Source organism: Daphnia pulex, chromosome 6 (genome assembly GCF_021134715.1).
Source record: "Daphnia pulex isolate KAP4 chromosome 6, ASM2113471v1".
Lineage (NCBI taxonomy): Eukaryota > Metazoa > Arthropoda > Branchiopoda > Diplostraca > Daphniidae > Daphnia > Daphnia pulex.
Window position 1 is genome coordinate 4,337,403 of NC_060022.1, and position 27,687 is coordinate 4,365,089.

At 42.6% G+C, this 27,687-nt stretch overlaps 4 protein-coding genes and 1 long non-coding RNA gene across 12 annotated transcripts in view; 3 read left to right on the forward strand and 2 right to left on the reverse strand.

Moving 5' to 3' along the window:
- Positions 1–19,363, forward strand: part of LOC124195918 (glutamate receptor ionotropic, kainate 2-like) — a 33,850-nt gene extending 14,487 nt beyond the window's left edge. The window contains exons 3-20 of one of the 6 annotated variants that reach the window (XM_046590596.1): positions 2,112–2,372; positions 5,036–5,211; positions 6,712–6,765; positions 6,940–7,104; positions 7,232–7,384; positions 7,962–8,165; positions 9,431–9,524; positions 9,712–9,821; positions 9,944–10,048; positions 10,935–11,192; positions 11,668–12,069; positions 14,320–14,517; positions 15,324–15,549; positions 15,702–15,781; positions 16,045–16,129; positions 16,551–16,651; positions 17,029–17,190; positions 17,419–19,363. In XM_046590596.1, coding sequence (XP_046446552.1) covers positions 2,112–2,372; positions 5,036–5,211; positions 6,712–6,765; positions 6,940–7,104; positions 7,232–7,384; positions 7,962–8,165; positions 9,431–9,524; positions 9,712–9,821; positions 9,944–10,048; positions 10,935–11,192; positions 11,668–12,069; positions 14,320–14,517; positions 15,324–15,549; positions 15,702–15,781; positions 16,045–16,129; positions 16,551–16,651; positions 17,029–17,190; positions 17,419–17,490 — 2,906 coding nt within the window. In that variant the 3' untranslated portion in view covers positions 17,491–19,363. The remainder of the gene's footprint in view (positions 1–2,111; positions 2,373–5,035; positions 5,212–6,711; positions 6,766–6,939; positions 7,105–7,231; positions 7,385–7,961; positions 8,166–9,430; positions 9,525–9,711; positions 9,822–9,943; positions 10,049–10,934; positions 11,193–11,667; positions 12,070–14,319; positions 14,518–15,323; positions 15,550–15,701; positions 15,782–16,044; positions 16,130–16,550; positions 16,652–17,028; positions 17,191–17,418) is intronic. The other 5 variants (XM_046590590.1, XM_046590591.1, XM_046590593.1 and 2 more) reach the window with 5 other exon arrangements.
- LOC124195924 lies at positions 18,067–19,844 on the reverse strand. 2 transcript variants are annotated; one of them, XM_046590610.1, is made up of 3 exons: positions 19,521–19,844; positions 19,306–19,414; positions 18,067–19,175 (listed from the first exon to the last, which is right to left on the reverse strand). In XM_046590610.1, the coding sequence occupies exons 1-3, from the start codon at positions 19,680–19,682 to the stop codon at positions 18,352–18,354; spliced, it is 1,095 nt and encodes a 364-aa protein (XP_046446566.1). In that variant the 5' UTR covers positions 19,683–19,844; the 3' UTR covers positions 18,067–18,351. The 2 variants fall into 2 exon arrangements, with proteins under 2 accessions (XP_046446566.1, XP_046446565.1); XM_046590609.1 differs by having other exon boundaries at positions 18,067–19,178; positions 19,521–19,840.
- Positions 19,845–19,999: 155 nt separating this feature from the next.
- LOC124195923 (tryptophan--tRNA ligase, mitochondrial-like) lies at positions 20,000–21,684 on the forward strand. Of its 2 annotated transcripts, none has more exons than XM_046590607.1 (6): positions 20,000–20,200; positions 20,302–20,478; positions 20,542–20,640; positions 20,722–20,885; positions 20,982–21,103; positions 21,174–21,684. In XM_046590607.1, exons 1-6 carry the CDS (start codon positions 20,015–20,017, stop codon positions 21,632–21,634), a joined length of 1,209 nt encoding a protein of 402 aa, XP_046446563.1. In that variant the 5' UTR covers positions 20,000–20,014; the 3' UTR covers positions 21,635–21,684. The 2 variants fall into 2 exon arrangements, with proteins under 2 accessions (XP_046446563.1, XP_046446564.1); XM_046590608.1 differs by having other exon boundaries at positions 20,019–20,208.
- On the forward strand, positions 21,620–25,669 carry LOC124195921 (collagen alpha-1(III) chain-like). The gene is made up of 6 exons (XM_046590604.1): positions 21,620–22,722; positions 23,485–23,562; positions 23,647–23,846; positions 23,926–24,719; positions 24,784–24,828; positions 24,899–25,669. The coding sequence occupies exons 2-6, from the start codon at positions 23,551–23,553 to the stop codon at positions 25,471–25,473; spliced, it is 1,626 nt and encodes a 541-aa protein (XP_046446560.1). The 5' UTR covers positions 21,620–22,722; positions 23,485–23,550; the 3' UTR covers positions 25,474–25,669.
- Positions 25,535–27,681, reverse strand: LOC124195926. Its single transcript, XR_006875489.1, has 3 exons — positions 26,343–27,681; positions 26,053–26,278; positions 25,535–25,975 (listed from the first exon to the last, which is right to left on the reverse strand). It is a non-coding gene; the product is annotated as an uncharacterized LOC124195926 (long non-coding RNA).
- Positions 27,682–27,687: the final 6 nt, after the last annotated feature.

Below are 27,687 nucleotides of genomic sequence, written 5' to 3' on the forward strand. Positions count from 1 at the left end.
TCGAGTTATTACGTTTTACTAGGTTTTATTGTACTTCATTTTTTACGCAATCATTTTTATTGAATACTTGTTTTTTTAAACAAGACCAAAATTCCATTAAAAAAAAACTCGTTAATAAATAACAATTTGCCAATCTGGCAAACGAAAATCCAGATTGCAGACTACAATTTTCAGCGCCACATGGCATTTCAATTTTTGAGCCATTGTGAGAAAAATACTTGAAATTATAGATATAACGATTAAAACCTACAAGGAAATAGTTTGTGCACTTGCCAATGGACATTTTACTATTTTGGAAAGTATGTTATTTCTTACTTTTGTAAATGTGAGTGTGAAATATTTTGGAGTGTAAAAAGCTGGCAGAGGTAACCAGCAAAGTCATAGAGCTCAGATTTCTTTCTTGTCAGAGGCCAGACTTAGGCCACCGTGGCAAAATTAAAAGAAAACTTGGAAGAAAATGATGAAATTATCATGTCAGGCATCTCAGTGTTTTGTTGTTTGACATCACCCATGATGTGAACAAATCACTTAGTGGTTCTCGTTGGTTAAGCAACTCAGACAGTAACAACTACTTGTTTTTTCGATATGTTTGTGGACTAGGTAGTTATTTAGTTTTTCACCCAGCTTAAAAATTAGTTAAAACTGAAACTCAAGATTATTTCGTTTTAACATCTTGTTCAAGGAAATGCTGCAAATCAAACACACATTTTTCTAGATGCACCTAAACTTTGATGCACTTTGATGAAATTGGTATTTATTTGCTAAACTATAACCGACGACACACGGCTGAAACTTTCTTTTTATTCGCATTCGACATGAGCTCCAAAAGTCATAAATCACCAACTCTGTAGTAAGTTGTAATGAAGATGAAGAAGTATGGAAGATTTTCTTTTTCTTTCTCTCTTTTTTTTTATTTTAAGACCCCATAAAATCGTTGGACTCAATCTGGACACACCCAAAACGACTCGATTCATTTGTAAGATCGGAAATCTCAGCAGATCCGGCTGGAAGAATAACAAGAGCGACCGACCGACCCGCCGAAGCCCAAAGGATCGGTGCTGTGCTGGTGTAGGGAGGGAGAGGAAGAAATAAGACCCGAAATGGGTAATATATATAAAGGGATAACGAAAAGTAAGAAGGGAGAGAGAGATGTTCCCGATGTCGTTTTAAAATCGGTCCATTATGAAACGTCAATAGGGATCAAGAAACCCTTTAAATGCCAGCCCAAAGTCGGCGAGGGCTCGGCATCGGGACCCCACCGAAAAAGGGAAATGAACAGGAAACCCCGAGGATAGAAGAAAAGATTCGATCTCTCTCTTTAGCTACATGTTCGCTAGACGTTAGACTCATCATCGATCATACAGAAGAGAAGGGGGGAAGAAAAAAGGAGCTAGGATTTTATTTTTCTTCTTTTTTCGATCCTGAAACTCTTGACAATGGCCACGTATACAGTACTATAGCTAGTTAGGGATGTATTCATAGCTTCCAGTTTCTGGCCTTGTATTTCTGTAATGACCCCATCGCGAGCGTTGGATACAATTGGACAAGATACTCTCGGGTCCGTGATCTCCCGTCACTTTCACCATTTAATCGTTCAAGGCCTCTTTTTTATTTGATTTCTTTTTTTCCTGGTGAGAACCACAATAACGTCCTTCAACTTTGATTTGAATTCCTTTGCTCCGGTTAGCCTTGAAGATGACCGCTCGGCTACGTGTCCTTTATAATTCTCCCAAGTTCTCCGAGTCGACTACTTCCAAACGAGAAATACTATACGTCTAAAGTTTTATAACAAGAGAAGTATTGTGGATGGCCTCAATCGGCCTCGAATAATGTATAATAATAACGAGTTGAGGGCTATGTGTTTCATCCCATCCGTAACGTGGGGGAATGATAACGATCGCCCAGCTTGTTCAAGCGTATACCCGCCAGCGTGAAAACCTTGAAGAACACACGCATTAATATTTAATAACTTCCAAGTTGTTGGAGTCATTCGAATACCTTGTAATACATGTCCCGCTCTATTTCTTTTCATGACATTCCCGTTCAAACTGTTAACTTTAAGTATTTTATTAAATTATTTTGTTTATTTTTTAAAACATTTTCATTTGCAGCTTGCAAGCAGATTGACTTTGGAGTTCAGGCCATTTTCGGGCCATCGGACCCGGTCCTGGGTCCTCACGTCCAGTCCATCTGCGACGCACTGGACATTCCGCACCTGGAGACCCGGCTGGACCTGGAGTCGCGGACGAGCGCCCGCAACGAGCTGTCCATCAATCTGCATCCGTCGCAAGAGGTCCTCAACGCCGCATACAAGGACCTGATGCGCTTTCTCAACTGGACCAAAGTCGCCATCATCTACGAAGACGAAGGAGGTACTAACAATCAATTATTTTCCAAATGATCCCCCCCCTCCCCACTCAAAATATTGACATATCTGGAGGACCCAGTGTCAAAGAAGAAGAAGAAAGAAGACCGTCAAAGCTTTCGTAGGGGATACGTAATTTTCTGTTTTATTCAAAAACATTGCGCTGGAAAAGATAGAAAGAAAAAAGACAATCCCTTCGACTTCCGTTCAGCCGTAGTCTATATCGATCCGCACTCAGCGACCCAACCCTATAGAAAACCTCCTACAGCTCCTTGCTGCTCGACACCGCGAGCGCCAGGAGCTCAGTTATAGAAATCCTATTTGTGCTCCGGGTTCTCCTTCTTTTTTCTTTTTTAATTTGATAAAAAAGCGATAGGTATACACATACTACTGTGTGACTGTGTACATGGAAGACGCCCTCTGCGTCACTTTGAAATTTTGTTTATTTGTTTCACAGAGTTGGAGAAAGTTTTTCCTTTTCAAAAAAATAAAATGGTGTGTCTAGTCGCGCAATCTGCGACAGTACGAACAACTGGCCGGCATATTATTTGTGCCGTGAGCCTTTAGCACATACACACACACACATCTGGATGTAGGCTACATATAGGAGAGACCATATGCGGCCACGCGCGCTCTATTCATCCGGGGGAAAACCTATAGTACTGCAGATATATCGCCTTTGAAAAAAAAAAAGGAATTGCATATGTGTAGTATATGTAATAGAGTGTGTGCTGTGTGCACTGCAGTGTACAACAGTGTGTCGTCATTATGGTCGAGAGAGTTTCTATCGCTCGCTTTTATTCTGTGAGAAATTCGCCAAATGCTTGTTGTACACTGGCATGACTGGACGCGGCCACATAATATTGTGGAGTACTCGACCCATTTCTGACTCTCGTCCATCTTAGATTCTTTTTTTCTTATTTTTTCGCCGACGATATAATAGGCTGCAATAACACACGTCTGGCATTAGGCCAAAAAGGAGAACCCCAAAAGTCCATCTTCTCGTTCGACTCTCACGGTCCTATTTTTCTTTTTTTTTTCTCCCCCGCCGTATACACTCATGTGTATAATACACTTTGTGTGTTACATTATTACTAGCCTTCTTCTTCTTCTTCTTTCTATATCTCCGGCTATCTTTTTCTTTCGTGACTTTATCGAAAGGCTATAAGCTAGCGAAAAAAAGAAATAATAAAATAAAAGGGAGAGGTGGTGCTGGTCACCAATACACAGCGGACGCATAAATCTGGTGGAAGAGAAGTAAAAAACCAAAGAAAATAAAAAGAAATTCCCGGGGTAGCGAGCGCAGCGCTGAAATATCCGGTCCTGCAGGGCGATATAATATCCATCTATTCCGTTAGCTTCAGTTTATATAATATCTATCTATAGTTATATATATACTGCACACTGTACACGACTACTATATCCAGATTTGTTTCATGCTTTGGCGAGCTTCCGGCTAAACGGAAGAAGATGTTTTTGCTGTGACTTCCTTTTTTCCCCCCAAACTCCTTATCACATAGAGACAGTCTTAATATTTAGATTTATGTATAACAGCCAAAGCGATACGATATATGAGATTTTCTCTGGCCGCCCTGTTCATCTTCTTTTCCCCAAACTCAAATAGGAATTGAAGGCACACACACACCATCGTCATATCACCCTGTGTCGACTCTTTTTTTCTTTCTTCTTCCTGGCCCCAACTGTGTCAACACATTGCTGCACTGTCTGTCGTTATATTCGAATCTTTGATTTAAGTCTCCCAGTCCCACGCAAAACTTGAAAGGAGAAAAAAAAACCAACAGACGAAAGTCAAAATAAGTGATCCAGTTCGCTATCTACGTAGAATAGAGTGCCTGAGAGGCCTTTTTTCTTTTTCTCGCCTCAAAGCGACTCGACTGACTATTGTGTAACTGTAATATATATATCTGCGCACTTTCGTGTCACATAAACAAGCGTCAAAAATAGAGCTCGCAAAGGAGTAGAAGTGGGAAATGAAACGAAAATGTGGATGCGATTATTTTTCGCCGGGGCGTCGCTGCTGCTGCTGCCGCTGCATTATAACGAACGATAATAATGATAATAATAATAAACACACCCCCGGATAAATACTATCCCCTACCCCACCCTACGCAAGTGTGTGTTTGTGTTGTGTGGAGTATTTGCCACATGTTATTTTTCGCTGACGCGATATCAGCCAGAAGGTTTTCTTTCCCAGGGCTTTTATGGCGTTCTCCGAACGAACCCCCCATCCACACTCGTTTGAAAGTGTTTTTGGAAAAACTCCCGGCGTTACATGGCTGGTTATTACCGACGTCCTGTGTGCTTATATTCTTATATACATTCGCCACTATTTTGTATTTTCCGTTTTGAGTTCGACGATTCCCGCCTCTGCTATTTGTTCAAATGGGGTTTCAACTTTCGAAAGAGCTTTTTTTTTTTTTGAAAATTGTTCAATGGCTCTTTTCTGTACCTCACATTACAAAAGAAAACAAAAATGAATGTCCCATCAACCCAACCGCAAAACCTTAAAACCTCACGTGTGTGTAGTGTCGTCTCGGTTAGATGACTCACGACCTTATTTTGAATATTTAGTTTAGATGAATTTAAAATAAGATCATGTAACTCGTTTTAATTTGGCCTTGTTGTCGATTGCGTGTGTGTTTCCCCCAGGTTTGTTGCGGCTGCAGGATCTGGTGCGATCGCCGCCGACCAGCAAAATGGAAGTGCACATCCGTCAAGGAACGGTCAACACTTACCGCCAAGTGCTGCGCGAGATCAAGCAACGAGACATCAACAACATTATCGTCGACACGCGGACGGAGCACGTCCACATTTTCTTCAGAGCCGTAAGTCATATCGAGACCAAGGAAACTTTAGCGCAAAACAAAAACAATCCGCACAAGTTTCTTTCTAATTTTTTTGCTCGACGATTTGCTCGTACGTCGACCAACGGGGGTGGTCTCGCTCGATAGAGTTTGGCCAACTAACCGAAAAGGGGGGAAATCGGAAGATGAAAGGGAGGGAAATTCCAGTCGATCGTAATAATAATATCCATTCAAGTAGATGGGGGGTATAGTCTATTACAGCCGCAGGGAGAGCGAAATCAAAAGACACAAATCAGAAGCTGGAAGACAAAAGTTATCCTCTTCTTCTTCTTCTTCTTCTTTTTTCATATAAAGATGATGGGATATGGTATATATATATTCGTTCCTTGTTCCTTTTGGAAATAAGGGAAATACTTGCGGACATAAATCTGTTGGCGGCGACATTTTGTCCACCCTCCCGCCCACTGGCGGTCGCTAGAGGCGCGTCTTCACACTCCAGATCCTTTTCGGCATTTTCAAAAGGCCAGCATCAGGGCCAGCTAGACGGGGGGAGAGCTGTTTGCAACGATCGTAATGGATGTGTTACACCGCGACGCCTTGTTCTATCCGAAACACATCCAGCCTCCATCAAACCTCCCCCAACGGCAGACAAGTCGAAATGCCACACGCACAAACGACGGCGGGAGCGAAGAAAAGCCAGGAGTTCTTTTATTTATTTTCATTTTATTTATTTTTTTAACGACGCTCCTGAAGCGGCCAGCAGTGCTGGGGGGAAAATCCGACGCCCGCGCCAAATTGTCGTGACCGAGTTTGTGGGGGGTGGGAGTCAAGTTAGATCATGTCTTTTGATTTTGTTAGAGTTACGTGACATCGTCGAGTGGGTTTCCTAGCTTCTTCCTTTCACGCCCTTATTTTCCGTGATCTTGTAACAACCGGAATAGAGAAGCCGGGAAATATGAAAAATGACGGGCCAAAGATTTTCTCTTTTTCCTTTTTTGAAAGAAGAAAAATCCTGGAGCGTCGGAGTAGAGACACTCACATTCTTGACTTTATGAGGGCACTAATGCCCCGGCGGTGGATATTACTGTCTCTTTCCAACTTCCACGTCGTAGATTCCATTGTGTGTAGTCTCAACTTCTCCTCTCCCGACCCAAAAATAAAAGAAAAAAAAAAGAGAACGCGACAACTTAGTTCATAATAAATGAATAAATCTCGGCACGGATAGTGACTCTCTCTCTCTCCTTAAATCTCGTGTATATACGAGAAGAGAAACAAAAAAGAGACGAATTTGATTTTCTTGTTTCCTTGGCCGTATAATCCTCCAGACAAAGATGGATACTAACACATCAATATGTAAATGAGAGCCCATTGCAATTCATCGTCTTTTCTTTTTTGTCTTTTCTTTTTATTCTTTTGGTTTATCACCGACGATAATTTACGTACGTGTGGTGGTGGTCTGTCGCCAACTGTCGCAACCGTTCACGCCTCGTTCACCGCCACCGTCGACCAAACCCCAACCAGGTTCTCCAATTGCAGATGAACGACTATCAGTATCACTACCTCTTCGCCTCGCCGGTAATTGAACGCGTCCGTCTATACACGTATACACAGTCACGGTGCAGTTTGTTAATCAATTCAAATCGCAACTTGTGTGTGCGTGGGCGAGGAAGTGTTATTCTCTTTTAACTTCAATTGCCAACTTTCTTTTTTGTTGTTTTTCGACTGTCGGGACTTAAAAAACGCCAAAAGGATTTGGAAACGTTCGACTTGGAGGATTTCAAATACAATTTCGTGAACATATCGGCATTCCGCATCGTCGACGCCGAGAGCAACTTTACACGTCAGCTGCTGAGAGACATGGAGAAATTCCAGCCCATCGGCCAGAGTATCCTCAATAAATCCAACATCATCCAGGTGTGTCAAAGTTGGTGGTGGTGGGGAAATTACTACAAAAATTTCTACTCAACTAATTTCATTCCAATTTGTTGGTGTTTTTTGTTTTGTTTTGTTTGCGGTTGTTGTTGTTGTTGCTGTTGTCAAGGCCGAGCCGGCTCTGGTGTACGACAGCGTCATGGCGTTGGCCCACGGATTGGCCGCCCTGGATCGGGGCACGGCTCTGCGTCTCGCCAACCTCTCGTGCGATATCGAGCAGCCGTGGAATGACGGATCGTCGCTCTTCAATTACATCAACACGGTATATAGTAGTATATATAGTAATAGTAGCACACACAGCTCAGCAGCAACTCGCCCGGCAACAAAACGTCATATATACGTCACTAAATATATATCCGCACCTCGACCCCCCACGTCTATTTATTTAGACGGCAGTTATATAACCCGTATACACTTGGCGTACACCGGAATCTATTTGGAAGGAGGAAAAATAAAAAAATAAGAGAAGAAATAGATGGATTGTATTGCTTTGTATCAGAGATTGCTACTGGGACTCTGATTTATGCCGTTTGATGTACGTAGTGTGTGTGTGTGTACAGCTGCTGGGCTGTGTACGTGTTTACTGATAAGGTAGCGTGGAAAGCCTGTCGGCCCCTTGCACAGGCAGCTCTGTAGAAAAACAGACTGTTTTGTTATTTTTGTTCTTTTGTTATTTATGGCTATTCTATTCTTCGGCGGGGAATGAATAGCTTTGCATCAGTCTTTTCTTCTGTGTGTGTGTGTGTGTCCTTTTTATTAATTGCTTCTCTTCTCTGATTCCAATTTGGCAACGGCCTGCTCCCCGGTTGTGCCTCTCTCGCTTCGACGAAACGTATTAGGTGGAATTTGTCGGACTGACGGGTCCCATCCGCTTCAAGGAAGGCCGTCGCTCCAATATCACGCTGGACCTTCTCAAGCTCAAGCGCGAGAATCTCACCAAAGTTGGCGAATGGAACGGGCAGTCAGGGCTCAACATCACCGATCCGGTGGCGTTCTACGAAGGCAGCACGCCCAACATTACGCTCATCGTCATGACCAACGAGGTACAAAATTAAAAAAAACCAACACCACGTCGTCCGTCAATAATGAATAATTAAAACAACTATTTGGGAGGTAGGGCGGGAGAGCTGATTATTCTTATCACCACAAAATAAGAGGGGCGTATAATCGTTGGGTTTGCTCATCACCGTCGGTTGTCCAATTCGTTTCGCCGATTGATTGATGATGGACGAAAACGAGTTGCGCTGGCGGTTAGAAAATAAAGGGAAAGCCTCACATTTATGAATGTTGAATGTTGAACAAGAAAACAAGAAAATGACCCTCTCTCCTGAGGCTCAGGTCTTGTGTGACACTCTCACCTCACCACTGATGGGTGGAAAAGAAGAAAAAAGGGAAAACTAGGCTGGCCTGTTGTGATGCAACGAAGCGAGCAGAAAGCAAATTGGAATGAGAAGAGAAGAAGAAGATCCCCCCTGGTCGGGTCGCTGCTGCTGCTGTATCTATGCGAGACACGACTGGGTTAAACGGATCAGCACCACCACTACCACCAGAAGCCCCATTTTTCTGATGTATTCCATCCCCCGGTGTCGCGTACAGCGTGAAAGAAAAAGAAAAAGAGAGCTCAGCACAACTGGATGCGACGACTAGCTGTGCTGTAACAAGAAGAATCATCCTGCTTGGAAAGAGATCTTAATTACAGATCGTTGGCGCGTTCCCCTTTACTCTTTTTTGTTACTCTCTACTCTGTTGGACTACGTCTAGCTGGGCACGTTTTCTCTTTTTCTCTGGAACTGATATGTGATGGAAGAGAACGTCGGGCAACTCTTTGCTGCCATGATGCGATTAACATCATCTCCTTGGGGTTCAGACCGATCAAGCGAAACAAAAACAAACCAAATAATGAAATGAAATACAAACAAGAAAAGAGAACCGAAACATCAAGTATGAGAGAGAGAGAGAAAACAACCGTGTTTCGATGGCTCGATTAAATTCTTTCGACGTTCGATTTCGACTTTACAAAAGTTTCCAAAGTTCTCTCCGATTGGAGATTCAAGTCTTTTGTGCTACTGTAATGGTTCCCGCGGCTCCGATGGAGTGTAAAACCATCATCAGAAAACGCGATTTATATATAAACGTTTCGCGGCTGTCTCTGGGGGGAGGAGGAACAGAGAGAAAATGGGGGAAATAAATACAAATAAATAAATAAAAGAAGAAAGACCGAGACGTTATCTAATGCCTTTTTTTTTTTTGGTGCCATTCGATTTGTACGCGCTTGGCTTTGGGATTGATGCGCGGCCCGTTACTTCAGGAAATGCCGTACGTGATGCTTCGATCCGAACGTAATCTGACCGGGAACGACCGCTACGAGGGATTCTGCATCGACCTACTTAAAGCCATTGCCGGTATGATTTGAGGGTTTTTCTTTTATATCTAGCCCATTATTATTTATTTTGTGTGTGAGGTGATGTCCGTTTCGCCGTTCATTTATTTTACGGCCGGCAATGAATTGAAGTCGGTCGTGTATCCGCGCAACAAAATGTTTTCGGGAATTTTGATTTGATTTGAAATTTGTTTTCAATTTTATTTCAGGAATGGTTGGTTTCAATTACGTCATCGAAATGGTGCCCGACAAAAAGTACGGGGCTCTCGATCCCGAAACTGGCGAATGGAACGGCGTCGTCCGTCAGATTCTCGAAAAGGTAAGATTCGATCGTCGGGTGGTCGTTTTCTTTTTCTTTTTGAATAATTCCGCGCGCTTCTGCATGAATTTGAAAATCGTAAAAAACCAAAACCCAAAACGGACGATTTATTGGAATTGCAGAAAGCCGATCTGGCCGTCGGATCGATGACGATCAACTACGCTCGGGAGATGGTCATTGATTTTACCAAGCCTTTTATGAACCTTGGCATAAGCATCTTGTTTAAGGTTGGTGATTCCCCGTTCCTTTTTTTTTTCTTTTTTATTGACGCGCAATCCGTTAACAATTCGTTTCTATTTCTGACAGCACAAATATTTAGCTATTTCTATTTTTACAACTTTTCAAAGTACCGCTCGTATTTTTGCGCTTAAATCTCCGTTTAATAGCGGACATTCATTCTTTTATTTTATTTGAATTGAATTGAATTGACCAAATGTTCGACATCGTCTGGCAATCCAAAACAATTCGAAAAAAAAAAAAATGGTTAAATGGTCAAGAGTTGATCAATTGAATGACAGGGAAAGGAGAAACCTGTCGCTCGATGATGTCATATGTTTTCTCGAATGACACGTCGAAATTTTTTTTTTTTAATTTTTTGGGCTGTCACTATTAACAACGGCCTTCAAAGTCAAGATTTACTGGTAGAACCGGCATAGTAGTAGCTCTTTATTAAGACTGGATTTGAAAAAAAAGAAGAAAAATATTCGTCACTGGTTTGCCTTGACCGCGCTTTTTTTCTTTTTCTTTTGGGACGTATTCAAAGTCAACAAACCGAGCGAAAGTGAAAGTTTTCTCAGTTGGTTGAATGTACTGTAAATGTTAGTTTTATGTTATATACGGTGGTCGTGAATAACACGAAAACGCAGCGGGAGTTTTCCGACTGAGTGATTACAGGTCTTCTGTTTGGCCACCTGAACTAGTATCTATTAAAATAACACGAGATAAACATGTTGCTATATTTATGTCGTGTCGGTGTATGCCTATTTTGATACTCAAAGAAATAAGAAATCGAATTCTTTTACGAAACTAACTCAAATTCCGACGAAAAATTCAAAACAAAAAACCCCAAAACCAATTTCTGACATGATGAATGTGGGTTGTTCCGGGGAGTAGATCCCGACCAGTCAGCCGACTCGACTCTTTTCCTTTATGAATCCACTGGCGGTGGAGATTTGGCTGTACGTCATGGCCGCCTACATCCTGGTCAGTTTCACTCTCTTTGTCATGGCCCGCTTCTCCCCTTACGAGTGGAACAACCCGCATCCGTGCAACGGCGACAGCGACGTGGTCGAGAATCAGTTCTCCATCTCCAACAGTTTCTGGTTCATTACCGGAACCTTTCTCCGTCAAGGATCGGGACTCAATCCAAAGGTCTCTACTAACACCCACCCGAAATTCTCCCAAAAAACATTTTTTATTTCTTTTTTGACCGCTTGAACCTCAAATATTTCTACCCGTACATCCTCCACAAGCTCTCACCAACCCGCTCAAAAACATGTCAGCACCTATACACACGCAAACCCAACACAAAAAAACAAAAAAAACAAATCATATGCCATTGCTTCTACGCCAAAAAAACCGGACAAAAAATAATTTCAAAAATGTACGGAACGTTTCAAAAGCTGCCCCCAAGATTTTTTCGTTAAAAACGGCTGGCGTCCTCCGTCAATTTTCCGCTTTAGAGCGTTCAGCAAGCGCTTTTATATATGCATATTCGTATGATCTAAGATATAGTATATTAGCTGTTTGTTAAGTATAGGTTTTGCATGCGAAAATGTTGAGAAAAGGCGCGGGAAATTCGAAATACGAAAAAAAACAGCCAAAACAAAAAACGAGTTGTGACCAGGTTCCGACGCCGACGCCGACGCGGCTCTTCTCTTTTATGAATCCGCTGGCCGTGGAGATTTGGCTCTTCTTGCTGCTGGCCTACGTCCTCGTCTCGCTCTCCATGTGGGTGGTGGCCCGCTTCACGCCTTACGAGTGGCACGACAATGTGAACGGCAGCGGGTTGGGCAGCCGGTGTCACCACTGCCACCACTACCTGTCGGGCAGCATTAGCGGCGGCATCAACCAGATCATGCAACAGCAGCAGCAGCAGAACCACCACCACCAGCACCAACTCAATCACGATGCCTTGTTTAGCAGCGATCAGCCGGTGCTGGCCAGCAGCAACGATTTCTCGCTGGCCAACAGTTTCTGGTTTACCATTGGCACTTTGATGCAGCAAGGATCCGATCTCAATCCCAAGGTATTTCGTTGTTCTGCGGCGGTGGCCGTCTGATCTCGAGAGAGGCCTTCGCTTCGGTCACAATTTCAAAAGTTTCAATCAGGCCCGCGATTTTTTTTACCGGAAACAAAAAATGAAAAACTTTTGCGTGCGTGTACCCGATTATTTTGATTTCTCTTTTTCTTTTTCGTTTGGGCGGCAGGGTTTTATTTCAATTTTGTGTGGGTCTTTCACCTTTTTTTTTTTTCTTTTCCACCAGACTTGTTTCTTCTTTGCACTCGTACGAGTTACATCAAAGCGAATTGCGTTCCGGCGGAAGGTTTGATGCAATTACACGGCGGTCGAATTATAAGTCGACGTCGATTTCTAATCAGGATGTAATTAGAATCTGAAAATCCTCAACTTCTTTCCCCCCTCCTTTAAAAAAAATGCAATCTCAGAACCGTATTGTTGCAAATAGTTCGAAATACCGCTAAATACTTGTAGACGAGCGCATTAGCATTCTAATGCGGCTTACCGCATCTTACGAATTTCCCCCCTTTTTTTTCTCGTCCCAAAATCAATTCAATCAAAAAAGCAGAGTCTTCAAAGGCCAAAGCAACGTGATTGGTTTCCATAGTTTTCTTTGTTCCTTTTTTGCTTTTTTGAACAAAAAAATTTTAAAAATTGAAACTGTAATTTTCCCTTTTGATTTTCTCGAGCTGCAGTTTATACGTCATAATACCCAATATCAGAGCTCAATGAACGCAATTATTTTTTAAAATATTATTTTTACTGCAGCCTTATGATTTCTGTTAGCCCTCAATTCCCCCCCCCCCCCCCGATATATCGCTCCCCAAACAAACCTTGTCGCGTTCTGCTTCTGTTGTCTTGAGCCAATAGACTTCTGTATGAGTAGCGGCCAGCGGTTGATACCAAGCTGGCCCAAGTCGTTCCATCTGTCACCAAGAAAGACCAAAAAAGCCATTTTCATTTGGAAAAAAAAAGACCTTAATAATTACACAAGTTCACCACCACCTGCCGAGGCGAGTCTGTGCTAATGTATTTTTGCTTTTTTTTTCATTCACCCCCCTAAAATCACGACGTCTTCATCGATTGACGATGATTGACAGTGATTGTGCATAAATAGAGGCTTCAGTATACTATTTACGCAAACCAATTAGTTGTATCGATCCAACATCATTTGGCAGTTGTTTTTTCTCCTCGAATATAGAATCGACATTACAGTGTACGATGTGTAATGGCTTACCCGCTTTTTCCTCGCTCCTTTTATATGCCAACCTTTATATACATCGCTGTCATTATTTACACAACATATCTATTGCATAATATTTTTTTTTTCCAAAATTCCATTGGCTTGTAATTGATAGTGGCCCTTGTTGGTGATCGCTGTGAGAATTTCGCATTTTTCTTTTTTTATTATTATTATTCTTCGTCTCTTCGTTATTTTATTCTCGTTCGTTTTTCCCCCGTTTGTTTTTCTTTTATTCCCGAACTTTCCAATTCATTTCTCCCATCATCATCCCGCTCCTCGTTTCCTCCCGTTTGTTTGTGGGCCCGTGTCTTGTGTTTTTCTTTCCTTCTCTGGTTGTTATTGCTCACGTGATGGGACTGTGTGTTTTCTATTTCGGTCCCGGATAACATCGGGACGATTGCATGAAGCAAAAAAAAAAAAAATAATAATTTGATCAGGAACCGTGGGATTTTATATATTCATTCAGCCTCTTGTTTTTTTTTTTCTTTTAAATATTTTTTTGAAAATGTTATTTTTGACTTTTTCATTTTTTTTTATATGCGCTAAAATATCTCTATGGAACTTTCACTCTCGTCGTCTCTATAGTCTCCTCTATTTTCTTGATTCTCTGTGCGTGTTTTGGTTTGTGATGAAAACGCGGAGCGTGTTTAACGTCTTTCTCGGTGGCAGCTTTGAAACGATTTGCGCAATTTTTCGACTGATTTCTCGAACGAATATCACTCGACGGTATCTAGAAAAAATGGCAAAAGATGACGAACGAAGAAAACTCTATATCCATCCCTCTCAATCCATCATCCACCCGTTAAAAAAAAACATAACCAAAAAACACCCACAACATACAAACGGACACGTACGGTCACGGCAAAAGTCATTCACTCGTGTCTAATTATTTATTTTTGTCTGCAAATGACGAAAAAAGGGCTATGCGATAATAATGACGCTAATATTGATGTGTGTGTTGCTTTGATATCTTCGCCGTCGGTATTGTCCTATTGCGTGACGGGCTGCGGCAACAGGCGGCGTCGACGCGGATTGTCGGCGGCATTTGGTGGTTCTTCACGCTCATAATCATCTCGTCGTACACGGCCAATCTGGCGGCCTTCCTCACCGTCGAGCGAATGATTGCGCCCATCGATTCGGTCGAGGACTTGGCCGACCAGAGCGATATCTCGTACGGCACTCTCGAGGCTGGATCCACCATGACTTTCTTTCGAGTATACTACGCAATATCTACTATAATAAAAAGACAAATATTTTAATTAATTTGATACGCGGCCATCCCCTTTTTCTTCTTCTTCTTCTTCATTCTTCCCGCTCTCTCTCTCTCGTTCTTTTTCACTTTCTCTTCTTGGTATTTCTTAGTATTTTTTTTACGACTGGGTTTGTTTCTCTCTCTACACATGGCAGCTTCATTAAAATGGATAACGACACTATAGGGGGAAAAACCTAGCTTAAATTTGGTTTTTTTAATAGCCCACCAAATTGTTGTTTTCTGGGGGGTTTTTCCTTTCTTCTTCTTCTTTTGTTAAATTTACCACCTGATCTTCAAGGGCAGCAGAACCGGTCTCGGTTGAAACGAGCACTCAAGCCTGTCTTGTATGCAAGCTTCTTCTTCTTATAACTCTTTCATTTATTATTATTATTATATTTTTTGTGTTCATTTTGTTACGTCAAAGGCTGTAAAACTTTGGGGATAGGAGGATGAACGACGACCTTTTAAGGCATAACCCAGTTTTTCCCATTGAAGTTTCTCGGCTTCTTTTGCCGAGTCATTTCAATTTTCTTAAAAACGAGAGTGAGCGCTGGAAGAAGAAGAAAAAAAATCTTATTCTGTAGTTTTCCCTTTTCTTCCCCGACATTTATTCACCCCGATGGCCTTAAACTAATGATGGGCAGCGGACCTTGAAGTCTGAATATCTTGAATCTCCACTCTGGTAATTAAGAAGCTAAGATGTTTTTTTTCTTTTTTCTTTCTCCCTCCCGCGTTACGTTGACGACCGTGACGTGGAAATAAAAAAAGGATTCTCGTATCGAGACGTACCAGAAAATGTGGCGCTACATGGAGAGCAAAAAACCGTCCGTCTTCGTCTCGACTTACGAGGAAGGCACCAAGCGAGTGATGGAAGGCAACTTTGCCTTTCTGATGGAGTCGACCACGCTCGACTATGTCGTCCAACGCAATTGCAATTTGACCCAAATCGGCGGTCTTCTCGACTCGAAAGGCTACGGCATCGGGACGCCAAAAGGTAATTTTAATTTTTTAAAAATTATTATTACAAGCAATTTGTTCATCTCTGATTATTACGGAATTTGATCCATTGTATTATTTTTTTTTTAATGCGAGAAGCTTGGCGTTTTATGTTGGATTTCTTTATCGTGTTTTCTTAACAATTCCTAGGTTCCCCGTGGCGGGATAGAATATCTTTGGCCATTTTGGAGCTGCAAGAGAAAGGTTCCATCCACTTGTTGTATAATAAGGTAACTGAACGCTAATTCCATTAGACAATCGACAATGTCGTACGCGTTTGCGGTTACCCGGACTATCTCAATTAAACTATTCAATCTCCTTGAAACAATAACACACAAAAAAATGGCCCATTTCTTTTAACAAATGAGAATGTAAGCCAACACAAACTCGTTTGCACCGCAAACTCTTCCGCAAATGACTACACACGCCTTGGTAATAAATTGTCAACTTTTTCTAAATGTCTTTTTTTTTTGTTTTTCTCCCTACACGACAGTGGTGGAAAGATACGGGTGACGTTTGCAACCGAGACGATAAGAATAAAGAGTCGAAAGCCAGTGCCTTGGGCGTTGAAAATATCGGTCAGTCTTCTTCTTCTTTGCTATATCTTTTATTTTATTATTAATGAAAAAAGAAATAAGAATCCTTTCTCTTCTCTCTCACCGTGTTCCATCAGCATTCTCCTTCTTCCTCGTCGATCCCCCACGTCTTTTGCAAACATGTTTTATTTTTTTTCCTTTATGAATTCTATTGTTGCCCCAATAGTATTACACTAACGCAACAAGCTTCTTTTGCAGCATCACCAAGCCATACAGAGCCTTATTAACGATCCATTGTGTGTGTCTGGCTACTCTCTCTCTTTCTTTCTTTCTTCATGTTTACGTGACTTGAATTGTCTCTTGACCGACTGCCCGTTTTTCGTCCGCTTCTCTGCTGCCCACCTTGTTCCGTCCGTCCGCTCTTACGTCGGATGAAATTTCGGCATCCGCCAAACGACAATAGGCGGCGTGTTTGTTGTCCTGCTGTGCGGTCTGGCGATGGCCATCGTCGTGGCCATTTTGGAGTTTTGCTGGAACTCGAAACGCAATGCCCAGCAAGAGAAGGTACGTAATAAACGAGCGATAACTGTAATAGTCAACGATGAAAAACTCGAATCGACGTTGCCATCCATGGCCCGGATTCCCACTAAGTGAATCGCGGACGAGTCCCGGCCCAACTGCGGTCGATTCGCTTTCACATCGTTCGTTATTCTTTTCTTCTTCTTCTTCTTGACTTTCTCAAAATATTTCAAATTTATTTGATGCATTTATTTTCGTTACCTTTCCCCGCAATCAAAAACGTTTCCTCGGCTACCTGTCCGCCCACTTTTTCTTATTTTATTTTTCTATTCCTGGAATTACCAACACTTTGTGGTTTACTTTACCTCACCTTCCCCCATCCGTCAATCCATCCATCCATCCGCCGTCACGACGTCGAGCAGCAATCGCTCTGCTCCGAGATGGGCGAGGAGCTTCGCTTCGCCCTGCGCTGCCAAGGATCCCGACAGCGGCCAACATTGAGGCGCAGTTGTCTCCGGTGCACGCCACCCAGTCACACTTACGTTCCGACCAACCACGACGTTCCACCTCTTCACGGGGTTCGTGTATGAATTATTATTATCATTTACTCTCATTTATTCGGTTGGTGCGGGGAAAACGGGAGCAAAAAGAAAATAATACCAAAATGAACCGGTTCGCTTTTTTATTTCGCTAAACATTTCACAAGTTCAACGACCGTCACGAAATAAAAAACTCCCGCACTTTCCCTTTTCTTGTGAACGTGTTGTTGTTATTATAATTCTCCTTCTTTTCTTGTCTTTTCTCACATGCAGGAAAACGGTGTCATGCCAATGATCGAATTGCGCAAAGCGTCTATCGTTCAGAGCTACGACCTAGACAACTAAAACTAGTAAAAAAATTTTTTTTTTTCGAGAGAAGCTGTTCGTGACGACAACCAAATAACCCATCGGATACAAAAACATTTTTTCCCCTCCATAAAGTCAATTATTATCTTTAAAAAACAAAGAATTTCCAATACGAAAAGGCAGAGAGTCGAAAACAACAACAACAAGAAACTCGTCCCGAAGACAGATGGTTTCGTTCGGATTCCGACACTTTTTTTCGTTTCCAGTCGTGAAGAAGAACGAACGAGACGAGGAAAAAAATTAACCAAAAAAACAAAAAAAATATAATAATAATTATATGATGGATAAAAAAAGAGAAAGCTTCTTTGTTTTGTTTGTTTGTTTGTTTTTTTCTTCTTTTTTCTTGAACTTGTTATGTACATTTTTATTAAAATTCCTTGCATCATTTCCCGCCTCTCTTTAAAAACCAAAAAAAGTTCCCATTTTGATCTCTTCTAAAAAATTGTGTCCTCCTCCTTCGCCCAGCAATCCCTCCCCACGCCACAGTGTTCCGGTGAAGCTCAAGGGCCTCCTTTTGATGATGAAAGAAACGAAACAAAAAAAAAACAAAGTACGTGAGAGAAAAAGAAATGTACAGATGCAATAAACCCATCACAGACACAGACACACACAAAAAGACAGATTGCCAATCAACTGGTGAAACAAGAAGCAGTTACTAGAGAGAGAGAGAGAGAAAGAAATCAAAAACAATCGGGAATTGATTGCGGCGCACGCAGGGATGAATAAGGGCAGGCGGTCACGTTCAACGTTCTCCTTCAATTCTTCTTCTTTTTCCTCCTTTCCTTTTTCTTTTTTTGATTTATTTTTGGGGCTCTTTTCGTTCCTTCTTCTTTTCTCGATTCAGCTGGTTGCCAGCTGATGGGCCAGGCGCATCATGGAAGCGGCAAAGAGGGGAAAGTTGAGGTGAACCCGCTGTTCAACGTGGGATAAACTGGTCACGAAGCGACTTTTATCGGACGGAGCCATTCGGGGAATGGTTTTCTCCAACAAGAGGAAGTAATAGGAAGCGCTGGAGAAGTGGGCCAGCACAGGTCGAGGGATGAGCTCCGTTCCGTCCCACTCCCACTCGTTCATCCGCTGCTGCGACTCGGCTATCGACTTGACGAGGCTCCCAGCCAGCTGCACGGCCATCCCGTCCGAATCGGCCAGGATCTCGAGCAGGGCGTAATGTCGGAGCACGCTGTCGCCGTGATTGACGCGCTGCAGCCACGACGAGGATAGTTCGATGAACTTGGCGCGGACGGGTTGACTCCACTTGTCGTGGGCGTCGAGTAGACGAACGCAGACACGCAAACTGTCCAGACATTTGGAGAAATCGCATTGTTCTTTGGGTGCGCAGAGTTCGACGTGTTGCAATACAGACAGCACGCTCTGTCGAATCACATCTTTCTCCAAGATCTCGTTGCCATTGATGTTGCTGCTGCTGCTGATGGCTGCCGGTGTTGGCCGACTCGAGCGCAGCTGATGCTCCAAATAAAAATAAGCCCGTAGAAATTCCATGCGATCGACGTCTTCGACATCTCCAGGGCTGCTGCTGCTGCTGCTAGACGTCTCTAAAGTGGCTGGCAATAGTGCCACGGTCGTCTCGGGCTGGCTATCTGATTGCGAGTCTGGCGGTGTAAGTAACGACCGAGAATGACGATTGTCTCGCCTACTAACGTCGTCTGCTGTTCCCATTTCACATATGCAAAATTGAAAAACAAACCAAACGAGATTTTAAAAAGAAATTCATCCAACTGCCATATTGATAATGAAAGCAAACTCTGTCAAACTTGATTATTACTCGGGTCTTACCACTCGATTGTGAATTCAACCTGCTGTTAATCGCGAATAAAAGTTGTTGTTGTCTTAATTGAAGGACTTCTTGTTTGAGTCGGTGGTATTCGGCTTTCCAACGTTGGTCCTTTGATAAAAATATATATAATTGCTTATTTTGCCATTCGAAAGATGCAAATGAAAAACAAACAATACAGTGCTTTCAAAATGAGCTCATTACAGAATGAACCTACCTTGTCTTGGTGAAATGAAATCAAGTTGTTGACGAAATCCTTGACATTTTGACCAGCCGGCTTGTCTCGTATCACCACCAAGGCGACGGCAATCTTGAGCTTGGCAAACTGCGATGAAACACATTCCGAAGTACTGCCGTGCACTCTGCAAACGTTAGTCATAGCACCACCACAAATAAAATGTGTAAAAACTCGAACTAAAAGCAATGAATCTCTTTAAAAATGAAGCCAGACATACGTTGGCTGTGATTGAAACGATCTGATGTGTCTGTAAACAAGTGTCAAAGTGTGTTCTAAAGTCGTGGAACATTCTGTGCGGGAACGCCATGATATATTACAAAATAATTTAATTTAAGTTTTTAATTCAAAATTGTATTTCTCATAAATTATTTGATAATTTTTCATACACGAAAATATACTTAAAACTTAAAAAAAACAAAACATAACACATAACAATGTGTGATGGAATATTTTGAACGGAGAATCGAGAACAAATGATCAACGCCATCCGCCTTAGCCATCTCGTATTATTGTTGAATAGAAAATGTCAGGTCTGTGCCTGTCCCGTCTGTGCATGTCGAGAACGCTTCATTGTCTTCTTCGCCCAGCAGCAGAAAGTAAAAGTGGATCATCTTTTCTGGATAGAAAGTTTCTTTCTAACAGCCCCCTCGCTTGTAGCGATAATAACGTAATCACATAGACCCAACTAACGTTGCTAGCACCCTCGAGTGCACGTTTTTCATGAAGCAAACACTCATTTCGTGTTATTCACGGTCTATAGAATTCTCAAGAAGGAACAAATAGTAAGAAAGCACCCAGACGGATATTTTCTGGGATTCAGCCCACAGGAGTTTTACATTTGGGAAATTATTTTGGAGCAGTTCGACAATGGGTTCAAACTCAAAACGAAAACTCACTCTTCAGCATTGTAGATCTTCATTCAATTACTCTTCCCCAGGTTATTATAAGGAAGCTCTTGCCGTAGCGAGTTTAACCCACACGTAACCCTATATGTTTTTAGGACCCGAAAGCACTGAAAGAGAACATCCTGAAAATGGCTGCATCACTTCTTGCCTGTGGGATCGATCATGAGAAATGCATTCTCTTTCAGCAATCAAAGGTGTTTTGCAGCTTGGCATTTTTAAGGCTGTTAATTAGTGAAATGTTGTTTTCTTTTGTGACTTAGTCCTCTCTTTATTAGGTCCCTCAACATGCTGAACTCTCTTGGGTTCTAAGCTGTCTAACAACCCTGCCACGATTGGGACATTTACCTCAATTTAAAGAGAAATCAGCAAAAATGACAGACATCCCTTTAGGCCTTTATATTTATCCTGTTCTTCAATCTGCTGATATTTTGCTATACAAGTAATTTGTCTCTATTTCACTTTATCTTCCTTAAAAATGATGACAGGAGAAATTTCTGTTAACATTGTATTTGACTTTTCGTTCCTTTTTATGCAGAGCCACCCATGTTCCTGTGGGTGAAGATCAGTTGCAGCATATACAGCTGGCTCAACATCTGGCAAGAGTATTCAACAACAAATATGGCCCCATATTTCCAAGACCTAGTGCTGTAGTATATGGTAACAAGATTTCAAAACCAGTGGCAATGAGATAATGTGATGATATTCCAACTTTCTGAAATTGCAATAGACGAATCGGCCAGCAGATTGAAAAGCTTGCGGAATCCGGATAAAAAGATGTCAAAATCTGACCCTGACGCAAAGAGCAGGATAGAGCTCACTGACGATCCTGACGTCGTCGTCGAAAAGTGCAAGAAAGCCATGACTGATTTCACATCAGCTGTCACATACGATCCAGCCATCCGGCCAGCTGTGTCCAATTTGATCATTCTTCACTCGCTTTGCACTGGCCTAGATGCAGATCGTATCTGTCACGAGAACCAACACATTGACACTGCCCAGTACAAACTGGTTGTCGCCGAGGCAGTTAATGAATTTCTTCGACCAATCCGGCATCGGTACATGGAGCTATTGAAAGACCCCAACTACTTGATCAGCATACTTGATCAGGGTGGCGCTAGAGCTGCCGACATTGCCCAAGAAACGTGGCGGGAAGTCAAGAGTGCCGTAGGTCTCACTGTTTCATCTTGAGGCAATTGTAATAATAACGAAAGCGCAATAGAGTCTTATTTCAGCATCCACCAGCAGTGATGCACCTTTTTGCCTCTTTGACTTCACTTTCTGTTTAAAGCGTCTCAGTGCGCCTCCGGCCTAAAGCCTACTGGTAGTTTTAAGGGTAAACGAATCTCTACCGTCGCTTTCTCCGCCTCATTTCCCGTAGTCAGCTTAATGCATCTATAATCTTGGGTTCGACACTGGACAAGGGTTAGAGATATCAATCATTAACTATCCGCGGGCCATGTTTTTTGCTTCGATTTGAAAAAAAAGTAAAATTTGCGCTTGTCTGAAAATGACGTTAGAAAGCGAGTTGCGAAAAGTATGTTGTTTAGCAAGTTCCTTTTCGTTAACAACCCATATTTAAATGTTGGAGAATCACGTTATAAAATCTAAAGTCTTATTACCTTGTATGCCATGCTTGAAGCAATTGGACCAAGTGACAAACGGCTCGACACCCATTAAATTCAATTGATTTTTTCTCCACATTTTCAAATTCTAATCCCCAGCATATTTCTGGTGTTGTAGTCTAGATTATATCTTCAGAAAAGAACAGTACTTTTATCTTTCTCCCATGGGCTCTTATTTTCTTTGAAAAGCTGAATCGTAAAACAGGTTTTCGTTTGGTTCCTGAACGAAAGAGATTCTCTTTCCCGAATTCCGACTTGAAGAGATAATTCGAAGAAAGAAGAGATTTGGGTCACGTATCCCCGCTGGTGTCCACTCAGAAATAGGCTCTGTGATACTATTCGTCCTTTTTGTTGATTACGTCTACACCCCTTTTCTTTCCTTTCCTTTCTCCCGGTTCTTCAAACCTTTCACTTTTATGTTAAACCAGCTGCGGGACTACCCACTCTACACGGAAGATAGCACGTTTTCGCCTAGCTCTCATCTTTTCTTCAAGGCCCGGTATAGACTCTGACGGGCGCATCGAGATGTTACCGGTGGATTTCATTTTTCTTTCACCTTCGCTAGAACGCGAGCGCGCACGTTTAAAAGGCGTACGGCTTGCCGTCAATGGTCAGTGTTGAGCCGTCGTTGAATTGAGGAACATCTTCTGAAAGGTAGGAGAGTTTCATTTCAAGTATTGTGCCGCACTACTTATATAAAAGCTTATCCAATTGAATTTTCTCTCTACCTCTCGCTATTTAAAAAAAGTATCACGACGAATTTTGCGAATAAGTAAACATTTCTTTAGTTGTAGTCCCACAAATTACACAAAAAGTCGATTCCTTTTACTTGTCCGATTAATTAAGAGACGTGTTTAGTATTTTGAACGTTAGAATTCTGAACGAAATTGAAATCCGAATTAATTTAGCCTTGCTCTCAAAGTTGTATCATGTTCTTTGTATACTTTCTCACTCGCTCGGAGTGACTCTCCAGTCTCCATGGTTTACAGACCTCTTAAAGTTAAAAAAGTAGAGAAAGCGAAAGTAGGTTAATGGTAGAGAAACTCTAGGGATATTCCGGAACTAGAGTCTATACCTTCTTCTGAATTGTTTAAGCAACTGGTTTTCAACGACATGTTGGTTTAGTTAGTTAGTATTACATTTATATAGCGCCTTTTCCATAACATGTTCAAAGGCGCTTCAGTTTATCGAGATGTATTATACATCATAGTATATTTAACGTCATGTTTCTTGACACTTTTATCAAGAATCTGTGCTGTGCTGCCATTACAGGCGCGACTAACAATTTGTTGACGGGTTCAGCTGGGGATCGAAACCAGAGCCTCATTGCCTTTTTCCAGAGCATTGACGCTCTAGTCCACTTCACCCCACACCCCCGGTTTAACAAATATTTTTCTTTTCTACTTGTTTTTACAGACGTTGTTGTTCCCCTAATCAGTCAACACATTTCACCACAAAGCTAATCATTCAAAAGACCTCGCCATGAAGGCAGTAGTAAGTTGAATCTTTTGCGATCATAAAATAAGTCAATCGTGTCAAAGTTGCCAATATAACCGACACATTTTATTATTATTTTAGGCAATTCTACCATTTTTGGTTGCGACGGTCTTGGCTGCTCCGCAGTATGGACCTGCACCACAAGTCGCCGAGCAAACAGCTCCAGTCACAGCTGATCAATGGGCTTCACTAAACCCTTACGGAAGCAATTCCAATGCTTACCCTGCCGAAGAGAGGCCTCAAATTGAAGAAATCCAGAGGCAGTGGGCCAAATTCCTTGAGTAAGTAAATTGGTCGTTTTTAATCAAACAAACAAACATTTAGGAACGACTGTATTTACTCTTAATTTTTTAATTCTAGGTACTTGCCATGGCTCAAGGGACCTGCCGGCCCACCTGGTCCTCCTGGTGCTCCTGGGACTGCTGGTTCTGCTGGAGCTTCTTCCGGTGGTTATGGTGGTAGCTACAGCCAACCCCAACAAACTACGGTAGTTGGACCACCAGGACCACCTGGACCACCTGGACCTGCTGGACCAAAGGGAGAAACAGGAAATGCCGGAAATCCAGGAACACCTGGAGGACCCGGACCTGTTGGCCCTGCCGGACTCAATGGTGGACCTGGTGGACCTGGACCAGCAGGCGAACGCGGATCGAATGGAGCTCCCGGCGCTCCTGGTGGACCTGGTTTCCCAGGAGCTAAGGGAGAAGCTGGCCTTAACGGAGCACCTGGTCGAAATGGAGCTCCTGGAACACCTGGCAAAGATGGCTTTAACGGACTACCTGGATTCGCAGGACCCAAGGGCGAAGCTGGCTCACCCGGAGTAACTTTGCCCTCAAATCAACCTGGACCTGCCGGTTCTCCCGGCGCTCCTGGCAAAGATGGAGCTCCAGGTTTCCCGGGCGGCCCCGGACCCGTTGGCCCTGTTGGTCCAGCTGGCCCAGTCGGACCTGTTGGAAGACCCGGAACGAATGGTTTCCCCGGAGGACCTGGCCCTAAAGGTGAAGCTGGAACTCCAGGTAGCCCCGGTGGTCCTGGCAGAGATGGACAACCTGGTGCCCCAAGTAGACAACCTGGACCAGTTGGACCTGCCGGCCCTGTCGGACAACCCGGTGCCCCCGGAGGCCCTGGCAAGGACGGATTCCCTGGTGGACCAGGTAAACAGATTTCATTTAAATCACAATATCTAATAATTCATTTTAATCGATTAATGTTTAACAGGCGCTCCTGGCAAGGACGGACTCAACGGACAACCCGGTCTCCCAGGTATTTATTCGGGATTCACAAAAAAAAAATGTTTTGTTTTACTCATTTCCTTCATTGCGTTTTATATTAGGTGGACCCGGACAGCCAGGTAAACCAGGTAAAGATGGATTCAACGGAGCTCCAGGAGCTGCTGGCTTTCCAGGCGGACCCGGACCAGTTGGACCTCAAGGCAAACCCGGTGCTCCAGGTTTCAATGGCGGACCTGGACCAGCTGGACCCGTTGGACCGATCGGTGGCCCCGGACCTCAAGGTAAACCAGGTTCACCTGGCTTCCCGGGTGGACCAGGACCTCAAGGACCACAAGGAGGCCCCGGACCCCAAGGAGGTCCAGGCCCAGCTGGTCAAAATGGAGCACCCGGTGGCCCTGGACAACCTGGACCAGCTGGACAACCCGGTACAGCTGGCAGTGTAGTCACAGTCCCAGCCCCAGCTGAACAGCCTTCTTACCCAGCGCCAGTTGAACAACCCTCATACCCAGCTCCAGCTCAGCAACCGTCTTGGCCCGCACCAGCTCCAGCTCAGTCGTCGTGGTCTGCTCCAGCTCCAGCTCAGTCGACATGGTCGGCCCCAGCTCCAGCTCAATCTTCATGGTCAGCTCCTGCTCAGCCCGCATTCCAGCCGTTGCAATCCGCCTACGGACGATAAATTCACTAAGATCGCAACTATCGGCTGAACGTCAGCGTTTGTACATTCAAACGAATATCTCTTGACAGAAAGAACTATACGCTACATTTCACATTCCTCACCTTCGCAAAATGATGATCACTTCATATAACTAAAGTTGATTGATGTAAACTAGAAAATGTGAAGTGCGTTTTAATATACAAATATGTACACTAAACAAGAGAATACTTTCTATAATTTCAATTACAAGTCGAGTTCTAAAATTTGTAAGGCGTTATTGGTAGCAAGTCAAAAGTGTAGTTTACAAATCAGTTTAATCAAATTCAAATTTCCTATGTTTTTGATGCCCTCATGAGAAACTAAATCAAAACAAACAAGTTTTTTTCAGGCGATCAGCAAGTCGTGGGCCAGCACAACTGTTTCATACTTGCTTGAATTACAATTCTTGGCGTTAGGCAATGACAATAAAAAAGAGGCTGTCTTTTGGGATCCCACGGACAAAAATTTCCTCGATGAATGTTTTCTGGAGAATCAAAAAGAAAAAAAAAATCAATCAAAAATTGATGAAGAGATATGATACGTAACTACAGAAAGCAATACCAGATGATTTGGGGAAATTGTGAAACAAGAAGGTGTAGACATTCCAATCAGAACAGTATTGCCAGGCCAGTAGCGTCATTGGTAGCCAATCAGGTTCCGAATTGTTTGTTCGCTCGTATCTCGAAGCAATGCTTGAAGTTGCAGTCGTTCGTGCAACAAATTTTCCAACGACTTCCATACTTGCTGGTAACCCAGGTCGGTTAAATTTACCAAATCTTCCTCGGTTCTGCAAATAGAAGAGAATTATTATTTTGACCAATAAATAATTAGACAGTGATGGTTGTGTGCACCTTTCACTTTGTTTGAGTGACTTGAGTAGGTTGTCGAAATGTTCCTTGTTTATTTCACTCCCGCTCGATTTCCGGGCGCACAAGAATACCAATGTCTTGTCCTGGCACTCCTCTTTCTTCGAAAGATTAAGAAATCTTGGTTTCGGTGGAAATTGCGTTGTCATGAAAGTACGATCGCATGATTGGCATGACTTAGTTGCCGAACGGTATATACGATTTACATGACGATCGCAAAATACAAGCAAATTGGTCCATTGACGTTGGTTATTGGAATGGTCCACACCACAGTATCCGACGCTAGTATTTCCAAAATCCCAGAAAGTGGCCCTACTCTCCTGTTTTGAAAAAAAAAAAACTGTTAGCGATTTATCGAAATTTGAAAAAATTGAAAGAAAACTACTTACCACTACTTACCATGTCAGAGTTTCAATGTATTCTTGGAGCGACGTTTTGTTGTTATTATCCTGGTTCGTATGGCCTGTTAGCAAGGTCAAGACTTCATTCCACAACAAACAGTCTTTGGAACAATCGCGGTCGCTGTTGTACCACCCTTTTCGAAAAGTTAAAGGCAGCATTGCCTGGACAAGGAATTTTTCTTTTCGATGATTCGTCTAGATCACCATCACCAAGGGCATCACTACTCACAGGTGGTTCGGCATTGAGCGAAAGTTCAACAAAAAAACAAAAAAAATCTAGTTGGAATAAAAATTAGAAGCAATATTATATATACATGAAAATGTTACCAATTCATCGGGGAACACGGTCTATGAACAATATTTTAAATTTAACATACCCAAAAATAAAAATTGAATTTAAACTACAGGGACCCCGATTTCTTATGTGAATTTACATGGGAGAAAATAATCGGAACTAACGTGCCGATTTCTGCGTTGCCGGATTGAAAAATCCAGACTTTTCGCATTGTGAAAAAGGTCTATTTGTGAAAGAGGACTGAGCAACTTTCAGCTTGTTTGGTTTAAACACTTTCTCCCTGAATAATATTATTGCTTGCAGTCACTTGCAGTGTCTTTCAGAAGTCAGATGAAGAAATCTAACCACTCAATGAATCACACCACACCTCACGTATGCCGGAAGATGAATTTAATTTCACTAACCTTACTCGGACGGGCAAACTTTTCTTTACTTTCATTTATGCAAGCCGGAACATTGATAAAAGACAGAAAACTAGGGTGCGCACCGAAACAACAATTATTACATAAAATGAGAATTGGACTTATCACAATATTTGGCTTATCTTTGCGTTTTCAGCAAAATGAAATGAAAAATTTAGAGAGTCGTTACACATTAATTGACGAGCATCTATATAATCTTATAAAGTTTCGGC

What these genes read in the sequence shown, in the direction of transcription:
- LOC124195923 (XM_046590607.1), top strand. Translation starts at nt 20,015, where the DNA reads ATGATCAACGCCATCCGCCTTAGCCATCTCGTATTATTGTTGAATAGA. An exon ending in TTCTCTTTCAGCAATCAAAG is followed by an intron (nt 20,641 to 20,721) that starts GTGTTTTGCAGC and finishes TCTCTTTATTAG; the next exon opens with GTCCCTCAACATGCTGAACT. An exon ending in ACCTAGTGCTGTAGTATATG is followed by an intron (nt 21,104 to 21,173) that starts GTAACAAGATTT and finishes AAATTGCAATAG; the next exon opens with ACGAATCGGCCAGCAGATTG.
- LOC124195924 (XM_046590609.1), bottom strand. Translation starts at nt 19,682, where the DNA reads ATGACTAACGTTTGCAGAGTGCACGGCAGTACTTCGGAATGTGTTTCA. An exon ending in TTTCATTTCACCAAGACAAG is followed by an intron (nt 19,415 to 19,520) that starts GTAGGTTCATTC and finishes TTTTTATCAAAG; the next exon opens with GACCAACGTTGGAAAGCCGA. An exon ending in GTTGAATTCACAATCGAGTG is followed by an intron (nt 19,179 to 19,305) that starts GTAAGACCCGAG and finishes AAATGGGAACAG; the next exon opens with CAGACGACGTTAGTAGGCGA.
- LOC124195921 (XM_046590604.1), top strand. An exon ending in CAGTGGGCCAAATTCCTTGA is followed by an intron (nt 23,847 to 23,925) that starts GTAAGTAAATTG and finishes TTTTAATTCTAG; the next exon opens with GTACTTGCCATGGCTCAAGG. An exon ending in CGGATTCCCTGGTGGACCAG is followed by an intron (nt 24,720 to 24,783) that starts GTAAACAGATTT and finishes AATGTTTAACAG; the next exon opens with GCGCTCCTGGCAAGGACGGA.